This window comes from Nomascus leucogenys, chromosome X (assembly GCF_006542625.1).
Source record: "Nomascus leucogenys isolate Asia chromosome X, Asia_NLE_v1, whole genome shotgun sequence".
Classification (NCBI taxonomy): domain Eukaryota; kingdom Metazoa; phylum Chordata; class Mammalia; order Primates; family Hylobatidae; genus Nomascus; species Nomascus leucogenys.
In genome coordinates, this window is record NC_044406.1 from 38,357,521 (window position 1) to 38,382,244 (window position 24,724).

The 24,724-nt window shown below is 37.8% G+C and overlaps 1 protein-coding gene across 4 annotated transcripts in view; it reads left to right on the forward strand.

Moving 5' to 3' along the window:
• Positions 1-24,724, forward strand: part of HUWE1 (HECT, UBA and WWE domain containing E3 ubiquitin protein ligase 1) — a 152,541-nt gene that overhangs the window by 41,247 nt on the left and 86,570 nt on the right. For all 4 annotated transcript variants that reach the window (XM_030807541.1, XM_030807545.1, XM_030807542.1 and 1 more), the window contains 14 exons: positions 1,327-1,479; positions 12,494-12,556; positions 14,232-14,309; positions 15,184-15,231; positions 15,316-15,384; positions 15,766-15,865; positions 17,179-17,279; positions 17,887-18,037; positions 18,169-18,296; positions 18,904-19,044; positions 19,269-19,374; positions 20,756-20,992; positions 21,518-21,619; positions 22,106-22,186. In XM_030807541.1, the coding sequence (XP_030663401.1) occupies positions 1,327-1,479; positions 12,494-12,556; positions 14,232-14,309; positions 15,184-15,231; positions 15,316-15,384; positions 15,766-15,865; positions 17,179-17,279; positions 17,887-18,037; positions 18,169-18,296; positions 18,904-19,044; positions 19,269-19,374; positions 20,756-20,992; positions 21,518-21,619; positions 22,106-22,186 (1,558 nt within the window). The remainder of the gene's footprint in view (positions 1-1,326; positions 1,480-12,493; positions 12,557-14,231; positions 14,310-15,183; positions 15,232-15,315; positions 15,385-15,765; positions 15,866-17,178; positions 17,280-17,886; positions 18,038-18,168; positions 18,297-18,903; positions 19,045-19,268; positions 19,375-20,755; positions 20,993-21,517; positions 21,620-22,105; positions 22,187-24,724) is intronic.

Here is a 24,724-nt window from a genome sequence, read left to right on the forward strand (position 1 = left end):
TTTCTATCATCATTAGTTAGGTGCCCTGTTAATTTTAGGTGTGTTTTCCTACGTCTTCAGTAGAGAAACAGAATCAGAACAAACAACTTAAAAGAAAATGGCTTAGGAAAAGAAGTGGGATAACTGAACTATAAAGGCCTAACATACAGAGCTTTAAGTGGGAGGTAAATAGGCAGTCTGTTGAAGATGAAATAGATATGCTGCCCATGGAAGTCCATGGCCTTCGGTATAATTGGCAACTGGAAATGCCTTGGTTCATTTCTAGCTATATTACATATTGATTTTAATTCTGACCAAGTGCTTCAATGTATTGGTGAATTTTAATTGTATTTAAAAGCCAAAGTAAGGCCAGGTGCGGTGGCTCATGTCTGTAATCCTGACACTTTGGGAGGCTGAGGCAGGAGGATCACTTGAGCCCAGGGGTTCAAGACCAGCCTGGGCAACATAGTGAGACCCCCATCGCTACAAAAAATAACAAAAATTAGCGGGGCATGGTGGTGCATACCTGTAGTCCTAGCTACTAGGGAGACTTCGGTGAGAGGAGACTTCGGTGAGAGGATTGCTTGAACCCAGGAGGTCAAGGCTGCAGGGAGCTATGATCATGCCTTTGCACTCCAGCCTGGGCAACAGAGAGACCCCGTCTCCAAACAACAAAAAAATCCAGAGTAGTCACTCAGGTTCCTTATGATCATATACTGTACTGTAACAGTTATATGTTATATAATTGCCATGAGCTGTTGTCGATATCTTTAGCTTCTATATGAAGGACCCTGTTTTAATTAATTTCAATTTTATGTTTGTCATAAAGGATACAGAAGAGAACATAAAGTATCTTTATTTCACAATACTTTTAGTCCAGTTAGAGATTTAATGTTCTTCTTGAGTTCCACATGTGTATTATATCACATTTGTCTCTTTTCCTTCCTGTGGGAAAACCTGCGCAATTTTGAACCACTATTTACATTTTTTACTTTTATTGCACTTTATAGCTAACTGCCAGATTTTAAGCTCCTTGGGGATAAGGTTGCATGTTGTAGATTATCAAGTACATATATATGTATTTTTTTCTTTTTTTTTGAGACAGAGTCTCCCTCTGTTGTCCAGGCTGGCGTGCAGTGGCGTGATCTCGGCTCACTGCAAGCTCCGCCTCCTGGGTTCACGCCGTTCTCCTCCCTCAGCCTCCCGAGTACAAATACTTATATATTTTTTGTATTGTTGTGACTAAACTTCTTGATAGCTTTGTAAATGTTGACAAGTACATTTTGTTTTGTTTTCAAGGCCAGTTGTGCCTGATACCTTGAGCTTTGCCCTTTTTTGTCCCTTTAGCATTTGACAACTTTATTGGCTTCCTCTGATATGCAAGTGGTGCTGGCAGTCCTTAATCTCCTATATGTATTTAGCAAAAGATCAAACTACATCACTCGTCTGGGATCTGACAAGAGGACCCCGCTGCTAACTCGGCTACAACATTTGGCAGAGGTGAGTCTTGGGTGAAGAGTTGGAGGGGTGCAAAAATTGGAGCATATGGTTCCTTTCAACAGGTGTTTCTCAGAGTGTTAAAATATATTAGAATCCCTAAGTTAACTTCACTGGCCTAATTGAGTTAGAACTATTGGTGCCCTCTTTTAAAACCTAAGTATTCTCAGTTATTAAGTAATTTTGAAGGAATTCTTGAATCTCTGCTCACCAAACAAAATCTCTCTGTTCAAAAGTGGCAATTTCACTTCTGAAAGGAAAGTTCAAAATTAGATTCAATTCTGTGTGAGAAGGAAGTATAATGCAATAATAAGATCTAGATTTGCGTCCTGGCCCTGCTTACTAGCTCTGATACTGGTTTCCTCTTCTGGGAATTTAACATAACTACTTCAGGGTTGATTTAGGATAAAATGAATTGTGGGGTACTCAGTGCTGTGATCACTAAGTCGTAGTGATTGTAATTGAGGCCAAAAGCTCTCATAAAAGTTCAGCTCTACCAAACTATTGTCCAGTGTTCCCGGAGGCAACTTCTTAATACATACTTAGGTTTGAGAGGTAACCCACTGTTGGAAAGCTTTCTTAGAAGAAAAGTGTTATGGCTGGCTTTTTAAAAGCATATTTAATGGTTACCTCAAAGTAATTCAAGTTTTCAGGCTAATTTAGGTGCCATGATTACTTATAAATTAGTTTTGTATAATTATAAATACATGTATTCTGAAAATTCTAGGAAAATGTAGACAAAATGTCAATCACCTATAATTCATCTCTATGAGACCTCCCTTAAAGTTGGAGTATTTTTTTTCTTGCATTTGGAAACGTGTATACATGCATGCAACCTGTTTTCTTAAGATACTGTAAACATTTCCTCTTATTATTAAAAACCACAAGGAGGTTTAACATTGGATTCCCAAGTCCACAGTTAAAAGGAAAAAGGAACTATTACTCAATAGATGCTTCCAAAGCACTTGATAAAATTATCACATTAACAAAAGCTTCATATAAACTTTAAGAAAATTAGAGTTACTACCAGAAGTCATAATGGGGGAGCTGAGGCATTTCCATTGAATTCAAAAGTCACACAAAAATGTCAGACATTAACTTCTGTCATTTACGTTTGTAGTACAGATGCTAACCAACAGAAAAGAAGCGAAGAATACATATTAAAAGAGAAAATTTGGGCTGGGCATGATGGCTCATGCCTGTTATTACTGGCACTTGGGGAGGCTGAGGCAGGCAAATCGCTTGAGCCCAGGAGTTTGAGACTAGCCTGGGCAACATGGCAAAATCTCGTCTCTGCAAAAAGTACAAAAATCCGCCAGGTGTGGTGGCACACCCCTGTGGTCCCAGTTACTTGGGAGGCTCAGGTAAGAGGATCACTTGAGCCTGGGAGGTGAAGGCTGCAATGAGCCAAGACCATGCTACTGCATTCTAGCCTGGGTGACAGAGTGAGACTGAGACTCTGTCTCTAAAAAAGGAAAGAGAATGTTTGTTACTATTTGTATGTAGGTGATGAGTCTCTTTGTTTCTTGGGGAGATAATGTAAAATTATTATAACTAGTAAAAGCACAGTGAGGTAGCCAAGAGATCAATATACAGAAACAGATAGCTCCTCCATATATTAATAGCTACCAATTAGGAAATGATTGGTGAGGCCAGGCGTGGTGGCTCATGCCTGTAATCCCAGCACTTTGGGAGGCCGAGGCTGGCCGATCACCTGAGGTCAGGAGTTCGAGACCAGCCCGGCCAAAATGGTGAAACCCCATCTCTACTAAAAAAAATACAAAAATTAGCTGGACGTGGTGGTGGGCACTTGTAATCCTAGCTACTCAGGAGGGTGAGGCAGGAGAATCGCTTGAACCCGGGAGGCGGAAGCTGCAGTGAGCCTAGATCGTGCCACTGCATTCCAGGCTGTGTGACAAGAACAAGACTCTATCTCAAAAAAAAAAAAGAAAATAATTGGTGAAAAGACCCCATTCACAGTATGAGCAAATATTCTGTCTGTAAAATAAGTCATATTGGCTAAAACTGTAAATTTAAGAGAAGTTAATGTAGGAGGTTATGTTGTAATAACAATGGTGGGGAAAGAATTCTTAAAATCCCCATGGCATAAACCTAAAAGTAAAATTTTGAATATTGTATTTAAAAATATACTTCCCAACAAAAAACACATAGCTCCAGGCTACTCCTTAGGCCCTTACACTAGAGTATAAATCAACACACCTGCTTCCTTCATCAAGAAAAATGTCAGTTGTACTAAATAGTATAGTTACCAATGTAGTTAAATAACATTCTGGTACAACCTCATTTTGTCATGGACCAATAAAACTTGCAAACAATTGGTGTAACAGCAAGCACCTGGTCTGCAGACAAAATTAGGCAGCACTTTGTACAACAGAAGTTAACAGACCCGTGGTAGATTAAAAATGTTTAACAATGTTTTAAAACTGAAAAGGGACTGCTAATGTAGAATATCCAAGGAACTCTTCCAGATCAACAAGGTTGAGCAAAGGATGTGGATAGGCAATTTATAGAACAGGAAATTCATGTGAGTAGATGCCCATACTCAGTAATTAGAGAAATAAAACAAGGTACAGCTTTGTAAGCATCAGATTTGCAGAAATTAGAAAACTATATAATGGTAAGTGCTGGCAGGTATGTGAAGCTATGGGAACCCTCATGCATTGTTCATAGGAGTGTAGACTGGTTCTCCTGGGTATATATTTCAAAGATGAGATCACATCGTTTCCATGAACGTGATCTCTGTCAGAGTATTGCATCATCGTTTGTGGTAGTGAGGAGTTGGAAGCAACCTTGATATCCATCATTAGTAGATACTCGAATAAGTAAAATGTGGCACATGCACACTATGGAGTATGTAGCAGTTAGAAACAGTGGACCAAATAATACAGCAACATTGATGGCTTCTAAACATAGTGGTTAGTGCATAAAAAAGTAAAAGCAACAATTTTCATTGCTCAGTACCATTTCTGAAACTTAAAAAGATGTACACAATGCAACGTATAGTTTCAAGAAAGAAAAATTAACAGACATCAAAAGTTATACCTTTGATAGAAAGGAATCTGAATGGGCAATAATGGGACAGATATATGAACAAGTACAGTAGTCTCCCCTTACGAGAGTTTTCGATTTCCATGGTTTCAGTTACTTGCAGTACAATACAGTAAGATATATTGAGAGAGAAGCCACATTCACATAACTTGTATTATAGTACATATTAAACTTTATCATCAGTATGTATGTATAGGAAAAAAATATGTGTGTGTGTGGGTGTATTATATAGGGTTTGCCACTACCTGTAGTTTTGGGTATCCACTAGGGGTCTTGGAATGTATCCCTATGGATAAGGGAAAATAAATCTTACCGGCAGTATTTAAGATCTGTTAGACCAACACTAAACCTTTACTTACAGATTTAAAAGATGCTCTAAATAGAGACAAGTAACATTTTTTAAATGGGAAGATGTAATATAGTAGAAGCCCTTTAATGAAATTAGGACCAATGATTGGTAGTTTATTTTAAAAATCTTGTTAAAGCAGGAAATGTTTAAAAAGTGACTGATACATATAATTTTTTAAAAACTAAAATAATTCCCTTTCCCATCTTATGTGGGGCCATAGGCTTAGTAAGAAGCAGTTTGTTTTCTGACATAAACTACAACTATAATCTGTGATTACTTTATGGCGTTGCACCAGTTGAAGAAAAGGAACCTGCATACAGGATTCTAAAGTTTTTAGAGTTTACCCCTGAATCTCTTCATAATTTGACACTTTTTATTTTAGGATCTTGCCTTTTAGATGAATATTTTGCAAAATATTCGACTTAGTTTTTGTGAAATAATTCCCTTTCTCATTTAAATCAGTCATATTGATTAAGTGGAAGTCTGTTAATAGCATCAACTGAGACACAGAAATAAATGAGAAAACACTGATAATGAATCAGGGTGAGTTGCTGTATCAGATAATATCATAAAGCTATAGTGGTTTTATTATAAAGCCAAGTTTTTATCATAAGGCTTTTTATCATTAAGCCAAGTCTTGCAGTTGGCACAAGAATAGACAATACATCTGCGGAATGAAAGAGTATACCTTATGTTGCTTATATCAGAACAGTGGGACAGTAGGCTGTTTTGAGGGGAAAGTGTGTTTAGAACTTTTCTTCACACTTGACATAAATCCTAGGAACATATTTAGAGGTAAATACAGGTGACTTTTAAGATCTTTGATAAAGAAGAGTTTGCTAAGAAAGTTAACAGACCTAGAAGTCATTAAAAATACAGCTTTGATGATGTTAATTTGGTTATTTTTATAGGACCACAATAGCATCTGACAGAATTCACATCTTATCACCCTTTTAGGCTGATATAAACACACCAATATTTCATACTTTCATTAAATGTTCTGACAATTTAAGTAGAAGTTAAAATGCTAACTGTTTTTAGTATAAATGGCTCACATATATAAAGTTATCAGGGGTATGTTTCTTTGTTTTGTTTTTTAGGTAATTCAGATCCAGTTGTTTTCTTCCTTTGGATGATTTTACCACAGAAAGGACTGATTAAATGATTGCTTTTTTGTCCCTTTGCATTTTTGACACTTTTTACCTTTGACAGGCTTGCTACTTTTTGCTCTGAATTGATCTAAAGAGATTGTAGATTGAAGGTTAATTTCTAGTCCTGGAGAATTTGGAATCTTGACAGGTGCAGTACATTGCAGCCTTTGGTAATAGATTTATGTGTTTGGTGCTTTGCAATAAAAGATTTTTACAGATTTTTGAGGTTTAGAGATAATTAGGTATTTAGTAATGGTAGCTCCAATACTAATACCCTTCATTAAAATTTAAAAATTTCATGTTTCTCTAAAATGTAAAATTTCTCTAAATACTTGACTTGTTCATGTGGGCTTCTTTTATTTATGTATTTATTTTTTTTGAGACAGAATCTCACTCCATTACCCAGGCTGGAGTGCAGTGGCACGATAACAGCTCGCTGCATCCTTCGCCTCCTGGGCTCAATTGATCTCCCACCTCAGCCTCCCTAGTAGCTGAGACTACAGGCATGCACCACCATGCCCAGCTAATTTTTTATATTTTTTGTAGAGATGGGGTTTCGCCGTGTTGCCCACGCTGGTCTCCAACTCCTGAGCTCGGGCGATCCACTCGCCTTGGCCTCCCAAAGTGCTGGGATTACAGGCGTGAGCCACTGTGCCTGGCCTTGTGGGCTTCTTTAACAATGCTCATAGAAATCTTGGTTCATGTCTCTTCAGTCTTTTCAGGCAACTTCCTTTGCAACAAACACATTCGCTTGCATGTGTTTAAGAACCTGGATTTGGATGTGAAACCTACTTTTGCCAACAAATATTAACCTGTTTCTGTGTCTGTAAATTGGGAGTTGCAATATCTACCTCATAGTTTTTTTAGGATCAGAGTAAAGGAAGTCATAAATAAAACCTGTAGGGTTAATGCCATCATGTTGGAAGTACTTAATAAACAGCTGTCATTTATAGATGGCTGTCAACCAGAGAAACTACGTGCCATTCTTTTGTATTTGCTTTCTTTTAAAATGTTACACACGCATTATTTTATAAGTGCATGCATATTGTCACATGATTATTTTCAGTACAGCCTTTTCCCTCTTGGTTCACCTCCCCGTAACCTCAGATGTATTCTTCTCTATATATTATTTTCATATTATATTGACTGTTGAGGGTGTTTTTGTCCTTCAGTTACAAATGCAGGATACCTTACATCCTTGTTTTCTTATTTCGGACCTTGTTCAAAAATCACTTCAAAGTCACCTGTATAACTATAGGGTTCTTTTGATGGCTGCATAGTATTCCATGCTTTGGATGTACCATATTTTACTCAAGTTCCCTATTGATGCATACTCATATTTGTTATGAATGATGCTACATTAAGCAATCTTACATATGCACTTAGTTACTGATACATTTAATATGATATTATAAGAGATGATATGGAGATCATAAGATAGAGTCCCAGAAATCTCAATGTGACTTTATTAGCACTTCACTGATCAGTAATGATTTTGAGCATCTTTATGCTTGGCCATTAGGATTTGTTCTTGTGAAAGGTTTTATCTTTTGTCCATTTTTCTATTTGGTTTCTTTTTCCTACTCTGTAAAACCATATTAGAGATACTAGTCTTTTGTCATCTAAGTATTTTTTCCCCTAATCTTCATATATATTGTCTTTGTTTATTGTGTTTTGTATGTGATGTTTTCAAAAATGGTTCAGTCGATGCTTTTATATAAAAGATTGAATATCGTGTTTTGGTCTTTATGAAAAGTGACTTTGGATGTGGTGTCTTTCCTCATAGTAGTTTTTAATGACTAAGTCAACCCAGTGATGTGGGCTAGTTGTGAATGTGAACAGTGATTAGTTAACTACAGATGTAGGGAAAATTCTCCAGAGAGACTTGTTGAATCAGTTGAAAGCCAGTTGGCTGGCTTTTGTGAAGGTCTAGTATACACTAGCTCTAGTAAACTTGAGCATGCACCAGAATCACTTTTATTGAAAAATATATTAGTCTTCCTCACCTCCATCCCACCTAACTCCTGAGTTGCTGATTCATTAGGCTTGGAGTGGGCCTCAGAATTTGCATTGCTAAAAAGTTCCCAGGTAATATTAATACTAACCTGCTGGTCCAGGGAGAACCACTGGCCTAGTCTATTCTATTGTGTAAAGTTACAAACTTTTATCAAATTCTTATAATTCCATCTTAGAGAGCATCAAGCCTTTTTCCTGATGTCTGAATATTTAGCAAATCCTGTCTAGTGTGAGGTAGTGTTGTATATGCCCCTGTGGCATAATGAATATAGTTATTTATGGGATATCTACTTAAGGGCTAGGATGTTATGGTAACACTACCAGGTAGGTGAATACCATGAGGCTCAGAAGTTACTTATGTGTTTTTGTTGTTGTTGTTGTTGTTTTTTTTTTTTTTTTTTTTTGAGACGGAGTCTCACTCCATCCCCCAGGCTGGAGTGCAGTGGTGTGATCTTGGCTCACTGCCAGCTCCACCTCCTGGGTTCATGCCATTCTCCTGCCTCAGCCTCCCAAGTAGCTGGGACTACAGTCGCCCGCCACCATGCCCAGCTAATTTTTTTTTATTTTTAGTAGAGATGGGGTTTCACCGTTATTTTTGGACAAAGGCCCTGGGCTCATTGCTCCTGCTAAAATGTGAAGAATAATATCTGTTCTTCCTGTCTTAGGCATTTGGGGATTCTTTGAGCATGGTCATGTTCATTTTTTTAAATAAAAACAAGCTTACTTAGTACTTGAGAAAGCAAGATAAATAGATAATAAATTAATAATAATAAAGGCAAAGAACTAGTGTTATTCTGAATAGTACTGACTAAGAGTACCCTAGAATCTTAACATTTAATATGTTGATTTTGTTGGCAGCGAAACAAACTTGTCTTCCTGATAAAAATATGTGCTTGGTGTTTTAAATTCGGAAATGTATGCAACAAAATTTATCATAATTATGTATCTACTCATTTTGGTATATTTTCTTAGTCTTTATCTGATGAATATTTCTTTACAAGAAACATTTCTTTATATTTCATATAATGTTACTAGCTCATAAATGTAACAACCCCACAGACTTTCATGAGTCACATTTGAGTTGGCAGGGTTTTTTAAGGATCTCTGCTTACCAAAACTTTCTAATTAAAGGTGCTTGTTTTTTATCAGGTTGCAAAAGTTGGCAAGAAAGATTTTGTGGTGACACTAATAAAAGTATTCTGAAACAATTAGTTGGAATAACAGAAGAAACAAAAGGAAAATAATTGTGTAGATACACAGCCTTTTAAGCTTATTCTGCCTTGCAGATTCAGACTTTTGGTTTGACTTACCTGTCTGTTCTCTGTAGCATCAAGCCTTTATACCCTCATCCTTACTTTATGGTTTTCAGCAAATTGCATGTGTCTTCGTCTTCACTAGATGTCCTGAGAAGAGCCAAGAAAATATTGAAAATGTAATGAAGTACTTATTAGGTATTAAACCATTTTATAAAGCTATAGTAATTTAAATAGTGTGGTAATTAAGAGTGGAATTGACCAATCAATAGGTTCCAGAAGCAGATCCAATGTGTAAGAATCGAATTTATGGTTAAGATGGCATTTCAGATTAGCAGAAAAAGAATGGATTATTCAAATAAGATGGTGTTGTAAAAATTGGCTCACTCTTTGGGAGGCAATTAAGGTAGATTCTACCTCATCAAAGTAAAATTAAGATGTAATAAAAAGCTGAAATGTTAAAAATATGAAGTTATACAAGCATTGAAAGAAAGTATAACTGCATGGTTCTATGCTGCTTGAAGTAGCAAGGTATTTTCAAGAATGAGACTAATGCCATGAAAGAAGAAATTGATTCCATTATAGTATGATTTTATACCTTCTATATGTGAATGTTTTAGGTACCGTCAATTGTGCCATCTATGGTTATCTCAATTTACTTCACAGTTTTCCTCTTAGGTAATTTCCAGTATTTTTCTGTGGTAAATAATGCTACAGTGAATATCTTTAATACATGAATATTTGGCCATATTTAACACCAGGTGTTTGTTACCTTTTTTGGGGTCTCACTCTGTTGCCCAGGCTGGAGTGCAGTCGTGCAATTTCAGCTCACTGCAAACTCTGCCTCCCGGGTTCAAGCCATCCTCTCACCTCAGCCTCCCTAGTAGCTGGGACTACAGGCATGCACCACACGCCTGGCTAATTTTGTATTTTTAGTAGAGATGGGGTTTCACCATGTTGGGCAGGCTGGTGTCGAACTCCTGACCTCAGGTGATCCGGCTGCCTCGGGCTCCCACTGGCTGAGTGCTGGGATTACAGGCGTGAGCCACCGCACCTGGCCATCTGTTAACATCTTAATGAATGTCGAACCTTGTACTTTACAGATTCTTGTCTCATTGCCTTAAACTTGCCTAGTTGTTTTAAACTTCTGATTATTTTTTAGAGTTCTGATAGACTTGAATTCCGACAGTCAGTTTATTCACTGTTTTTGTGAAGGCGTGGTCTTACGGGGTTCCCCATTCTGCCATTTTCACTGACAGCATTCCTAGTAGAACAGTCTGTTTTTAACCAGCTGGGAGTGGGGGATATACCTATCTGTGTCCAGGCAGACTTTCTCCTTAGGTTTTCACTAGAGAAGTTAAGCCCTAATGCCCTAAGGTATCCATTATTAATGTAGCAAAATGACTTCTCTCTTGTGCATCTAAGGTGGTGCTAGTTATGTACCATTCTTTGGAGAATAAAATAATCATTCACCATGTTCTGTGTTTCATATATGATACCTGGATTGAGAAACGCTGCCAGTAGATCAAGTGTAGTTTGAGAAAGCTTATTTCTCACAGGATAGTCAGATGATGTTTTATTTATTTATTTATTTATTTACAGGTTTAGAAATAGCATTCTATAGTATGTACCTTTGTGAATGGCATCTTCAGTGGTTTACACTGTTTGTTTTTGAGACTTCTTTGGCAAGTAGTGATATAATAGCATTTAACAAAGAGGAAACACTTAGAGAGAGAGCCATGTTAGTTCATGGTGGCAGCCCAGATCCGAGGTGATTGGGACCCACACTAGACAGGAATAAAATGAAGACATAGAATATAAGTAGCATTTTGTGCTTCAATCATGCCAGACTTAAAAACATGATAATGCTTGGCTGGGCAAGGTGGCTCACAGCTGTAATCCCAGCACTTTGGGAGGCCAAGGCAGAAGGATCACTTGAGGCCAGGAGTTTTGAGACCAGCCTGGGCAACATGGCAAGGCTCCTACAAACATTTCTAAAATGTAGCCTGGTGTGGTGGCAGCATATGCCTATAGTCCTAGCTATGTGGCAGGCTGAGGCAGGAGGATCCTTTGAGCCCAGGAATTTGAGGCTGTGGTGAGTTGTGATTGTGCCACTGCACTCCACTCCAGCCTAGGCAACAGAGGGAGACCTTGTCTATCTCTCACACTCTCTTGATATATAGCTATGTATATATAATTTTTATTTTTATAAATTTTATATAAAATTTATATAATTTATATATTTATAATTATTAAAAAATATACAAAATATATCTTTATATGAAATATGTTTTATATTTGTAATATAAAAATATCTCTTCAGTTTGACATAAATTAATAAATTTGTTTCAAATAATATCTCATTTCTTTCACTTTGTCAATTGTTTGCCTGAACTATATGCCTTGCCCCATGAGGCAGGGAGATATATATATTTTACATATATAAATACATATTTTATGTAATATATGTAAAATAATTATATATAATTTAAAAATAAAAATACGTTAATGCTCTTAATGTTAAAGTGATATTTTAAAGGCTGTTAAGATGCAGGCTAGTTAGTAAGTGAGACTATATGGCTGGAGTTTTATATTTAGAAGCCAGTTGAGCCATTCCCCCCATTATCTCGGGAGCTTGTTGATGAGGTTTTAGATTTGAGTGGCAAAGTACAGTAGTAATAAATAAGGCAGAATCTGCTTTGTAACTCAGCTCATGTCAAAAAGAGAGGAACTGGAAAGCGTGATTTCCTCCCTAGTGCAGAAGGTGAGTAGGCAGAGCTTCAGGCAAGGCCTGATAGGACAGGACCGACCTGTCAGCACAGGTGACTACAGGGGTGTGGAATACAATGGCTGGCAGTTGCTGCTTAAGTTCTTCCTAGGAGCATCCTCACTGAACAGTGAAATTGATCTCATTGAAGAAATCACCTTTAGGCAGACCATCTTGCCTTGATGCTTAAGTTCTTACTTCTGTTCGTTTTTTCCTCTTGTTTGACTTTCACATTGGATGTCTTCTCAACATTATGTTCCAAGCAGCCACACACTCTTAAATATATATATATGTATGTATGTATAATTAGAGAGAAAGAGAGATAAGGTCTCACTCTGTTGCCTAGGCTGGAGTGCAGTGGCGCAAAGTCACCATAAGCACTGTCTTAACACTATCTTTTTCCTTTTTCAAGAGCTGGGGTGGAAAGGAGAATGGCTTTGGACTTGCAGAATGTTGCAGAGACTTGCATATGATGGTAAGTAACTCTTTGGGATATGGGTGTCTTTTGACAGAGCTGTGGCCTCTCTATGAACCTTACTTTACAACGAGTTGTGGTATATGAAGTGACCCCTTCACATCGAGACCTTTGAGGAACCTAAGATCAGTTCAGACATAGCTGAACTACGTCTATTGGAAGCAGTCTAGCAGTGCTTGGGCTCTTGATGTGCTGGCAGTAGATAAAAAATCTGAGAAATAGAGTGTGTCTTCATACCCAGGTGTTGAGTAGGTAGCCGTATTTGTTGAATTGATTTTGATGTGATTTTTTTTAAATCCCAGAAAGTATGTTTGCTTGCATTCTCACACTGGAACTATTGTATCAGAACTCTGGACAGTGTGGTGTGATTTAGGAATGGCTGCTTGGAGAGCAGTTCTACCATTAGGTTTATTGAGAACTTATAATGTTTTATGTGCTTTCCTTGTTTATCTCTCTGCCTTTCACCCATGTTTAAGTTATGAGCTCAGGCCATCCTCCTTTCTGCTTTGATATGTTGCTGTGGAGCTACAAAACACAATTTGGTTTTCAATAATTATTTTGCATCTGGAAGCAACTGTATTTTCCACGTGGGATTTGTCTTGTCAGTTTGTCATGTTTAGCACAAATGGCTGCAGTGAAATTTAGTGTATTTATCTTAGCAAGCCTTTTTTTCCTAAAGAGAATAGCTCTTTTCTGGTCTCAGAAAACCACAGATTAGATCAAGTTACTTTCCCACGTTAGCTGGCATACTTTTCTTTAGTGACTATTTTATGAAGAGATATGGGTAATATAGTAGGTAATTGTTGTCTGTTTAGTAATCAAAACTACATAATCTTGAAGTATATTCAGAGTTCGGAATTCTAATTATGACAACATAAAGGTTGACGTGTACTTTAAAAGGAAGTAATACATATACATGTTAAAAAATTCAGAGTATAAAGAGGTATGCAGTGGTAACTTCTTAATTTTCCAGAGGCAACCACTGCTAATGGTATCTTTTCAGTGAGACATTTTAGTGGGCATTCTGCTGTCATCTTAATTTTGTTCATCATGTTGCTGCTTTTCTAGAGTTAAAGAGAATGTTTTGTCAGGGTCTGGTTTATATTGTCTTGGTATCTACCTGTGCAGAAAAACATACCATGAGAAGTGGCGTAGAATAGTATAGAAGGAAAGTGTTTGAAGAAATATGAAGATATGCCTATGAGGCATACTTTGAATAAAATATTTCAGAAGGCTGATGATAGGTACAAGGTTTTCGTAAGAATGTTCTTTTCCATTCTTTAGCTGGTTTCTGGGCCCTGGTATTTGTTCTCCATCCTTTCTTGGATTCTTATTCATTACTGCTTGGCAGTCTTGTCCCTCTTTTCTCCCTTGGGAATAGCCACAGTCAAAATTGATCTCTTGAAAGAAAGGGAAACGAAATTTATAAGTATGAAATGCAGAAGGTTTGGGAGCTCTGGGCTCTATCCTTTTGATTCTGTTTGAAAAGTCTCATCCTATCTGAGCTCTGCTCTAAGACAAACAGTTAAAGGCACTGTAGGTACTGAATGTACTGCTTATTTTTCTGCTACAATAAGTTGAACAAGTGGCTAGGGCTTTGAGGGAAGATGTGGGGGATAATGTTTATAATCAGTTGAAACTCAGTGTCTGATTCTTTGATGTGCTTTATACACAGAAATATCCACCCAGTGCAACTACACTACACTTTGAATTCTATGCAGATCCTGGGGCCGAGGTCAAAATTGAGAAAAGGGTGAGTCTGATTCAGATTTGTTCTGACAAAGTCTACAATTTACTGTAACTGGGATTGCCTCTTCTAGAACTCCTCAGTTAAATGAATAAATGGTTTTGAGCTACACTGCTACCCTCGCAAACTATAAATATACCTAGCAGCTCCTCAGGAGTGTTAATTGCATCCCCAACTCTGATAGGGTTGGGTTTTATGTTGGGAGCTGCCAAAAGATGGAAGTCCCATCCATTATGAGGCACTGCTATGACCTATGTACTTTTCCCACAGTCTCTGAGAATTCCAACATGTAGTATAGTAATCTGAATGGTGATGGCTCAGGTTTCTCTACTTAGGAAGCCTGCAAAAGTCTTTATATATTGTGGATAGTGTCCTGCTTAAATTATCTGGTCATTATGTATTGTTTGAGGAGGTACTAAAGAGTTTGGTTTAGAAGTAGCTTAGTGAAAATACAATTTCTCTTCTACCTATACTATTAAATAAATAAATAATCTTTCTAGATTAATTGCCTTGAAAGCAACTCTAATACATATTCAGAGAGAAACCATTTTCATGAATTTGGTCTTTGCTATGAATACTGAAGCTATGGAGATTAAATCAGTGGAGGGTTAAAAAAGGACAAAGAAGAATATGAAATGTGCCTGGCTATGTGCATTATAGTTTGATACTACTGGTTTTAAAGGAGCTTTCCTAAGAATATTCTACATATAAGATGGATGTTTTGGAGGACTCTCAATTTACCTTGATTTTAAGAGCGTTCACTTAGGCTTCAACCTATCAGGTGACATCCTGGTTTTCAGACAGCCCTTGGAGCTCTATGACAGGGGAAGCTAGAGTGTTCAGTGACTCCTTACAGCTCTCTTGTCTTTTTTAATTTTAGACAACTAGTAACACACTACATTATATTCACATAGAGCAACTTGACAAGGTAAGAGGAATCTTTGACTCTTGGCTGGTTTCTTAATGTTTGGTTCACTTTTTGTTCCTAACTATATCTTTTTTTTTAATGTAGATTTCAGAAAGCCCTTCTGAAATCATGGAATCTCTTACCAAAATGTACAGCATTCCTAAGGATAAGCAGGTATGATGTGGCTTTAAAACATCCACAGGATGTGGTTGTTTTCTAGATAGATTAATGATATGTACTGGGGTGGGAGATTGCATAGCAGAAAAAATGTCAGCTTTGGAGTCAGACCATGGGCATTTGCTTCTCTGAGCCTTATGAGGTTAACACTTGTCTTTTATGAGGTTAACACTTAATAACTTCTTAGGTCCTTATGAGAGTTTGAGGAAAACATAAACTACCTCACTGTGAGCAGGTAATAAGTGGTGGTAGCTTTCTGAACACTTTGGATACCAAAGGAGAAAACGTTTAGTTGTGTTGTTTTTTGAGTTAGCCGTCATAAAGAATATTCACCTTTTTCATTGATGTTTTTAAAATGTAGGTCTTCTCTCTCTACAGATGCTGTTATTTACACACATACGACTGGCCCATGGTTTTTCTAATCACAGGAAGCGATTGCAGGCAGTTCAGGCCAGACTGCATGCAATATCTATATTAGGTAAGAGAAGAATACTTTAATTACCAGGCCATATTAGACAGTTTGGGCCTGATTTCCTTTGAACTTCATTCATCTTTGTTGCTATGAGTCCTATTACAGTTACCTAGGTAGCAACTTAAATACTTCCACCCCTCTCAGTGTTCACTGTATTTATTCATTATCCTTGAGCTCCTTAATGTTGGACCAGAAAGAGGGTATGATGATGTTCATTGACATGTCACCTGGGTTTATTCTTGGTATTTGTCTCTCTTTTTTTTTTTAATAGGTATGCTCGTAGCTATCGTTCACTGTCCCCCTACTCTTTCTCTTGCCATTGTGTCTTCCTCCTCTCTCATCCTTTCAGGGGTATCTTTTGAATTAAGTCACAAAATATTGAGTAGTCAATTTAACTTGTTTTATTTACTGTGGCACAGTAGAATGGAAAACACGTGGTTTTGGAATCAGTCCTGTACTCTGGCCCTGATTCTGTAGATTATTAGCCACATTTATCCTCTCAGCCTCAGCTTATTCGTTTAATATTGAGATACTCACTGTAGAGGCTGGTCTAAAGATTAAATGAAAACCTAGAAAGCAATCTAGCACAGAACAAGCACATAGAAGATATAAAATGGTAACCATTGCTATTATTATTGATGTTCATTATGTTATGACTTGCCTTCTCTTTTAAACTATGAGTTCCTTGGTGTGAAATTCTTGCTCTTTTATGTGTACTCATACCTAGCATGATTTCTGGCATGTTAGTGGGTGCTCAGGAAATCTTTGTTGAAAACTAAATGAGTATGCCTAAATCCCATTAGTTTATGCTTCAGGGTACTGTGTCCGGTATTACCTCATTGTGGAATTCATTGAATGTGAATTACACGCATTCTCAAGTTTTACTACAGTGTCACACACATTTCTGACTTACTCTGCAGTGGTCCATAAATTCTGTTCTTTACAAGTGTTTACACTAAAAGCAGAAGCATAGGAAGAGGCTAAAATGGAAATCTTATATCCAAGGCATAGTGGAGTTATATCAAGTAGTAATGTTATGAAAAATTAACTCAGAACTTTTCCTATTTCCATCCCCCAAAATTCTTTCTCAAGACTAATAATACCTTTAGAAGTGGAATCTGTCAATTCAGTGTCTATTTAGAGATTATCACTTGTATTTGATCCAATCCTTCAGAATTTAATTTGGTGATGATTCTGCCCTCCATTGCTGGTTGGGAATGGAATTCTTCCCCAGAACCTATAGATGCCAAAAAGTTTGTCATTGGGCAGTGGCTTGACCACTGCCTTCTTGCCTAAAGTGTTTGTTTCTCCTTTTGCAGTGTATTCCAATGCCTTGCAGGAATCAGCAAACAGTATCTTGTATAATGGCTTGATAGAGGAGTTGGTAGATGTCCTTCAGATAACGGATAAGCAGCTTATGGTAAGTATTTACAGGTTGAGTAAACCTTAGCTGTAACACTTGGGACGAGAAGTATTTTGGATTTGAGACTTTTGGGGGGGGGATATTTGCATATACATAATGAGATATCTTGGGCATGGGACCCAAGTTTAAACACAAAATTCATTGATGTTTCGTATACACATTATATACGTAGTCTTAAGGCAGTTGTATAAAATATTTCAAATAATTTTGTGCATTTTAACTGTGACCTGTCACATGAGATCAGGTGTGGAATTTTCCACTTCTGGCATGCAGGTATTTCCCAAAGTTTTGGATTTGGAAATATTTCTGATTTTTGAATCAGGGATCCTGCATTAATGTTCTCTGTATATCAGGCTTATACTTGTTTGTCTTTTGGTTTCTCCCAGAGGGTTAGAAAGAACTCTCAGTACTTCCCTCTTTGGGTATTAAACTGCAAAACTAACAAATACTAGATTTTCATTGTTGCTCTCAACAGACCTCCATCCCCTCAAGCAGTTAACGGTAGAATGACTTATATTTTAAAGTTTGGATATTAGCGATTGGAACTTGGTTCAGTCATCTTATTATATTTGACACATTATGTGTTTACCTTCTAATTTAATAGGAGATTAAAGCAGCTTCTTTACGAACATTAACATCAATTGTCCACTTGGAGAGAACTCCCAAACTCAGCAGTATTATTGACTGTACTGGAACTGCCTCCTACCATGGATTTTTGCCAGTGCTTGTAAGGAACTGTATCCAGGCCATGATTGGTAAGTTTTGATGGTGATTATCTTAGGCAAGAAGAAACATTTGCCCTGTGCCTTTGTCTTTTTAACATCCTGCCTGCTTAACAGCAATTTTGAGCTTGTTTTTGTTCTCCCTCTCCCCACCTCCCATGTAGATCCTTCCATGGATCCATACCCTCACCAGTTTGCCACTGCTCTCTTCTCTTTTTTATACCATCTGGCCAGCTACGATGCTGGTGGCGAAGCCTTGGTCTCCTGTGGAATGATGGAAGCCTTATTGAAGGTGCTGTACTTTTTTTTTTTTTAACTACATGGGGAAATCAACTAAGAGTGTAGAGATGCAAGTTTGGGGTGTTTCACAGTGAGGGCAAATAATATAAGAAAGCTTATCCAGAAAAAGTTATACTTAAGTAGAAGGCCAGTTTGGCTTTCTAGTTATCTCATTAATAACGTTTAAGAGCAGCTACTTCCATTACTGAGACTTTATCATAGTGTAGAATCGTCAGGAGGTCATGGGTTCTGGTTAAAACATTGCCACATGTTATCATGCCTTTACACAACCATAGGGAAAATATATGTCAGGATACTTTGTAAATTGTGTTTGTAGTAGTAATAGCCTTTACTATGTGCAGGGCAATGAGCACCAGCTTTTTTCTCCCTAAATATCTTACTTAATCATGCAAAGTAATTGATGTCCCCATTACCTCAGAGGTTGAGTCGCAGAAGTCATAGAACTGTCATTTGGCAGGCACCAAAAATAAAACACATGTTTTCCCCCTGTACTGTGCTGCCTTACCGAGGCCCCAGACTACATGTATACAAAAGAATGCAATTTTTACAACTTTGTGTCTTTATAGTTCATTGTTTTTGCCCCCTTTTCTCCCTGATAGGTCATAAAGTTTCTTGGCGATGAACAGGACCAGATAACATTTGTCACCAGAGCCGTCAGAGTGGTTGACCTTATCACCAACCTGGATATGGCAGCTTTTCAATCCCATAGTGGACTTTCTATCTTCATTTACAGACTTGAGGTATTATTATACAAGGAATACTTTGCATAGAATTTAATACTCAGAGCTGAACCTAAGGATTGTCCTGATAACCCTAAAGTGCTGTCTTACAATCTCTTCTGTTTCTAGAAATCGACTGTGTATCTGCTTGCAGTATTTTTCCATTATAATAGTTTTTAATCCCTGAAATATATATATATACACACACACACTTGATTTTCTTATCACCTTTCTCTTGATTGTAGCATGAAGTAGATTTGTGCCGAAAAGAATGTCCATTTGTGATCAAGCCGAAGATCCAGAGACCCAATACTACACAAGAAGGAGAGGAAATGGAAACTGATATGGATGGTAATTAACAGTTATTAAGTCAGTATTTTTGTGCTTGAGATTTTTTGTCATCCCACCCCAGTTTTCATTCTTCCTCATAAATTCCAAAGTACACAATTAACTTGAGTATATACTTTCAGCAACAAAAATTTTCTTTCTATGTAAGTGATTTGCAAATTTGTTTTTCACAAGGATAATAAGAAAAGAAAGGTACGAGTTCTTTGGAGTAGAGATGGCAGGTAAAGCAGATGCTATAGCTGTGGTGTTAATCTGTTTTATTTCACCACATAATTTTCTTATGTATTTCTTATTGTCTTATTTCTACTAAAATTCAAGCTCCGTGGGATCAGGATATTGTCTTTTTCACTGCTTCAGTGCCTGATAACATCCTAGGTGTTAGAAATATGCTTGGTAGAGAGAGAGAGACTCTAAAATGGGACCTTTTAAAACTTTACCTATTTTGAGAAGAGAAAGGAGAGGTAAAAAGGTTTTTGGGTAGGCAACAACATCCCTTAGGCTGGCACATCACTTGAGTCCAGGGGTTTGAGGCCAGCCTGGGCAACATGGCAAAAATCTTGTCTTTACGAAAAATACGAAACTTAGCCAGGTGGGGTGGCATGCACCTGTGGTCCCAGCTACTTGGGAGGCTGAGGTGAGAGGATCATCTGAGCCTGGGAGTTTGAGGCTGCAGTGATTTCAAAATGTAAATAGTATTTTATCACTAATGGAGCCTTAATACATTTTATAAACTGTAGTAAATGATTGTGTATCTTATACTCAGTTATTCAAGTGTATAAAGTAAAAACGAATGCTCACTTACCTACCATAGCTACTAGTTTCGGTGTGGTTCTTTCCAGGCTTTTTTATGCATATTCAAATACATGTTGATGTTAAGTATGTATGTAGTATTTTAGAATGGGAAGATGAGATCATAAACATACTATTCATCTTGCGTTGCTCATTCAGTGTTTCATAGACATTCTTCCAGATCGGAATATTGAGTATTAATCTTTTCATGCTTTTTATATTTATTAATTACTCTTTTGAAAAGCTCTACCTGTTTGTATACTACCAACAGTAGTATATGAAATTGCACATTTTACTTACCACTCTCCCCCTCTTCCCCAATTTGGTAGGTGAGAAATATTGAAGGACTTCTGTAGGATTGTTAATTTACACACACACACACACACACACACACACACACACACACACACACGTGTATGTATGTATGTATTAATACATGCAACTAGTGATATATTTTCATTTTGGGGTTCAGTATTCCTGATCTTCATTTTTATATTCATTTCACATTAATGGAAGAAATTTTCTCAAACAAAAATTTTTTTTTTTGTGGTACCTTTTATTCTAGTAAGTTTCTTTATCATAATTTGTACTTTAGTTGCAGATGTGGCTATGGAAAGCAGTCCAGGCTCATCCATCTCTATGGAGCACAGGCTGGATGTTGAATTAAGGGCATCAGGTTCCAGCAGCAGCACTAACATCTCTTCTGGCCCCAGCCCCGGTCCCAGTCCCGGCCCTGGCCCCGGCCCCGGCCCCGGCCCCGGCCCTGGCCCCGGCCCCGGCCCCGGTCCTGGTCCCGGCCCTGGCCCCGGCCCTGGCCCTGGCCCCCGTCCTGGTGCGTACACACATAGATGTGCAGTCTTTCACAGTGGTAGAGTTATTAAACTATTGAAGAAGGCGGCTTTAGGCAGAACTTAAATGGTACATTTGGAGGTTAGCATCCCATGACTATTCATGCTCCTTCACCATTCTGGTGTTCCATTTTCTTATATTAACATGTCTTTCATAGCATTTTATACTTTTCCAACAATTCGCACATTGATTATCAAAACAGCCATGTTGGAGGGCAGATAATATCCAAAATGGGAACTGAGTGAGGTAAAAAATGTTGAACCTTTTTACTTTGTAATTTTTCTTTTTTACTTTAGACGTTTAGTATTGGTAAAATTAAAAGTATTAGTAATTTTTCCAATTTCAAAGCTTAATTAAGTATTCTTCCTAACATTCAGAGACCTCACTTCGAATGTCTTCTAATTTTATTATAGTTTATTTGGATCTCTTAAAATTTTGTTTTATGTGCTTGATCATTGTGGTTTAATGGTGAACTCAGCATAATTCTTTTGTCTTTCTTCATTGCCAGGAGTCCAGTGTATTCCACAACGAGCAGCACTTCTGAAATCCATGTTGAATTTCCTCAAGAAGGCCATCCAAGACCCTGCTTTCTCAGATGGCATACGACATGGTATTTGATTCCAGATAACTTTTTTTGGAGGATATTTTACTCTCTCAAAGATTGGTTCTTTTCATACTATTCTGGCACCTGCTGTTTTACAAGGCAGTCTTTGGTAAAGGCCATGCCATTTTCAATAGCTTTTAGTTGTTTTGTGTCACTTTTCCTAGACGTAAGGGTTGCTTAGCTGTTTTCATAATGATTTACCCTTTTTTTCCCCTTTTCCAGCTTTTGACTCTGTGCTTAATTCCATCTTATTACCCCTCTCTGACTCTAAGTGTTTGTGTTCTTTTTTTTTTAACCCATGTTAGAAAGCCTATTGCATGAACAAAGAACAAATAATAAAATAAGAGGAGACAACTAGGGGGCATTAGATTAGAATTAACACAGGCTTTGAGGACCACAGTGTGATAATACATAACATATCACTCAATTATCCCCACTCCTCATACCTTTCCTGACTAATCATATTCTCCATAATGTTCACTTTTCTTTTAGTGATGGATGGTTCTCTGCCTACCTCCCTGAAACACATCATCAGCAATGCAGAGTACTATGGCCCATCACTCTTCCTCCTAGGTAAGTGGAGTTGATAGTTGGTTACAACAATTTGGGATAACCTGGCAGAGCTCTCTGTGTATTTACTTATTTACTTATTTATTTTTGAGGCAGAGTCTCACTCTGTTGCCCAGGCTGGAGTGTAGTGGCGCAATCTCAGCTCACTACAACCTCTGCCTCCCAGGTTCAAGCGAGTCTCCTGCCTCAGCCTCCCGAATAGCTGGGATTAGAGGTGCCTGCCACCATGCCTGGCTAGTTTTTGTATTTTTAGTAGACAAATGTGAATAGTAAAATCCTGCAAGGATATAAAACACAGAGAGGCCAGGCATGGAAGCTCCTGCCTGTAATCCCAGCACTTTGGGAGGCCGAGGCGGGTAGATCACCTGAGGTAATGAGTTTGAGACCAGCCTGGCCAACATGGCAAAACCCCGTCTCTACTGTCTACCTGGACAGTAGACAAATGTCAATAGTAAAATCCTGCAAGGATATAAAACACAGAGAGGCCGGATAGATATCTGTCTTGTTGGTGATGAAATAAAGGTCAGAATTCAGTTTTAAGTAAATATCTATTTTCTGGGTGCTAAATATACCTTCTATAAGTAGTACATTTGTAATAAGTAACATTATCATACATTTGGCTTATCTGTGCTAGAATTCTTAAAACACTAAAGGAATTTAGTAGGAGACGTGGAAATAGGGAAAGTCTCCTTGTGGTAGCAAGCATTGTGTTTTACAGTTTGGGGTGTTGGGGAGACTAGTTTTGGCTACTACAACTTAGATACTTCCTTGCCCCCTTGCTGAAGAAATTTAGGATTTTTGTATATTAACATTGTATCCTTTAATCTTTCACAGTTCACTTATTAGTACATATTTGTTTTGTTTTCTTAGAATATTCTACATAATCTTGTCATCTGCAAATGCATTTTTACTTTGTTTATGGTCTTTGTGCCTTTTTTTGTCTTAGTACATTAGCAAAGATTTCTGATAACAGTGCTGGATAGAAATAAGAATGGGCCTCTTTGCTTTGTTCCTGAATTTAGAGGGAAAAGCATTTAATATTTTACCAGTAAGAATGAGGTTAGCAGAGGTTTTGTGTTGAAGGTTTTGTCAATTTTGTCAGGTTGAGGAAGTTTTCTTGTGGTATAGCAACTCTACCACGCTATGGAAAAGCTCTCTGCTAAGGTTATGTTCAGATGGCAAAATTCAGACAATAGTTCTTTGGTTTTTTTTTTGTTGTTTTTTTTTTTAAGATTTGTTTTACGATGGGGACGTCTCAAGGCCAGGGGCAGGGAGAATGTCTCTCTTCTGGGAGAAAGTCCAGAACAGAAAGAAAGAGAAAAGGATACACAGGCATTTTTCAATAAATGGGAAGCTTGGAAGAAGCAGCAATTGCCATTGACAGGGATATTGTTTAAAAGAGGGAGGCAGCAAGAGGATATAGTGCTTAGGTGCTGGGGTAGTAGTGAGGAGCAGGTGAGCCCTATGAAGATGATGCCAGAAGTGAGGGACACAGGCAGGAAATGAGACTTAAAGCACTAAATCAAAGGTCAGTGAAGGTCCAGCTTCCTTCCCTATGGTTTTCTTAATTCATTCCTGACATTTAAATTAGCATAGCAACGTCCCAGTTTTCCTATAAAATACACCTGTACTTGAGAGCGAACAAATTTGCAAAGCGAAACCTAAATAATTAGACTAGCCATTGTTATTTTAGCTCCCTAAATGATAGTACAGAGCCTTTCACTCCAGGTGGAAGGAGATGGCCCAGGAAAGACATCAGGGAGTTCTGAGAACCTCTTGGAGTATTTTAATAATACAATTGGCTGTTTGGGTTTGTTTTATTTTTGTTGAACTATTCTGGATACCTTTTCTTTATTAATGATCATGCAACAGGAAGTCCCTTTAAGGCACAAGCACTATCTTGAAATGCCAATAGGTAGTTTCATGCCAGTCTGTTATCAACTATCATAGTAACTAAACTGCTTTGTCCCTCATTGAGGGCTTCTAAGGCCTGAACTGTTTGGTTAATGTGATCTGCCAGGAGTTACAACATGTCTCGGTAACCTCTATGAGTTGAGTCTGTGTTACAGAATTGGAAATACCTAAACTTGTGCCCGTTACACCAAAGATTCTGATGAGGCCCAGAATGGGTAAAAAGTGCTCCTTTTTGTGGCAAGACTTGATAAAACAGCTAGACGTTCTAGTAGAATTTGAGGTGCCCTGGGCACTAAATGTCCATAGTACATAGGTCAGCTTGTATGGGTAGAAGGGAATAGGATCGCTGAATAGAATGTATAACCCTGCTGAGCAGGAGTTGTAACACAGAAGAATCAGTAGCCCAGGAGGTTGGAAGGTGGAGTTTCTAGGGGCCAAACTTATATCAGGGTGGACATTCTCAACAGGGGGGCATTATTGTATGTACTATCAGTTGGTGGCAGAGGCTGGGAAAGACATGAAATCCTTAAGGGGGAAGTTTAATATGGAAGCACCCAGTGAGGTCACGATGTCCTGCTTATAATTTCACACTCAAACCCACTAAATATTCTGACTCCTTCTCCCTCA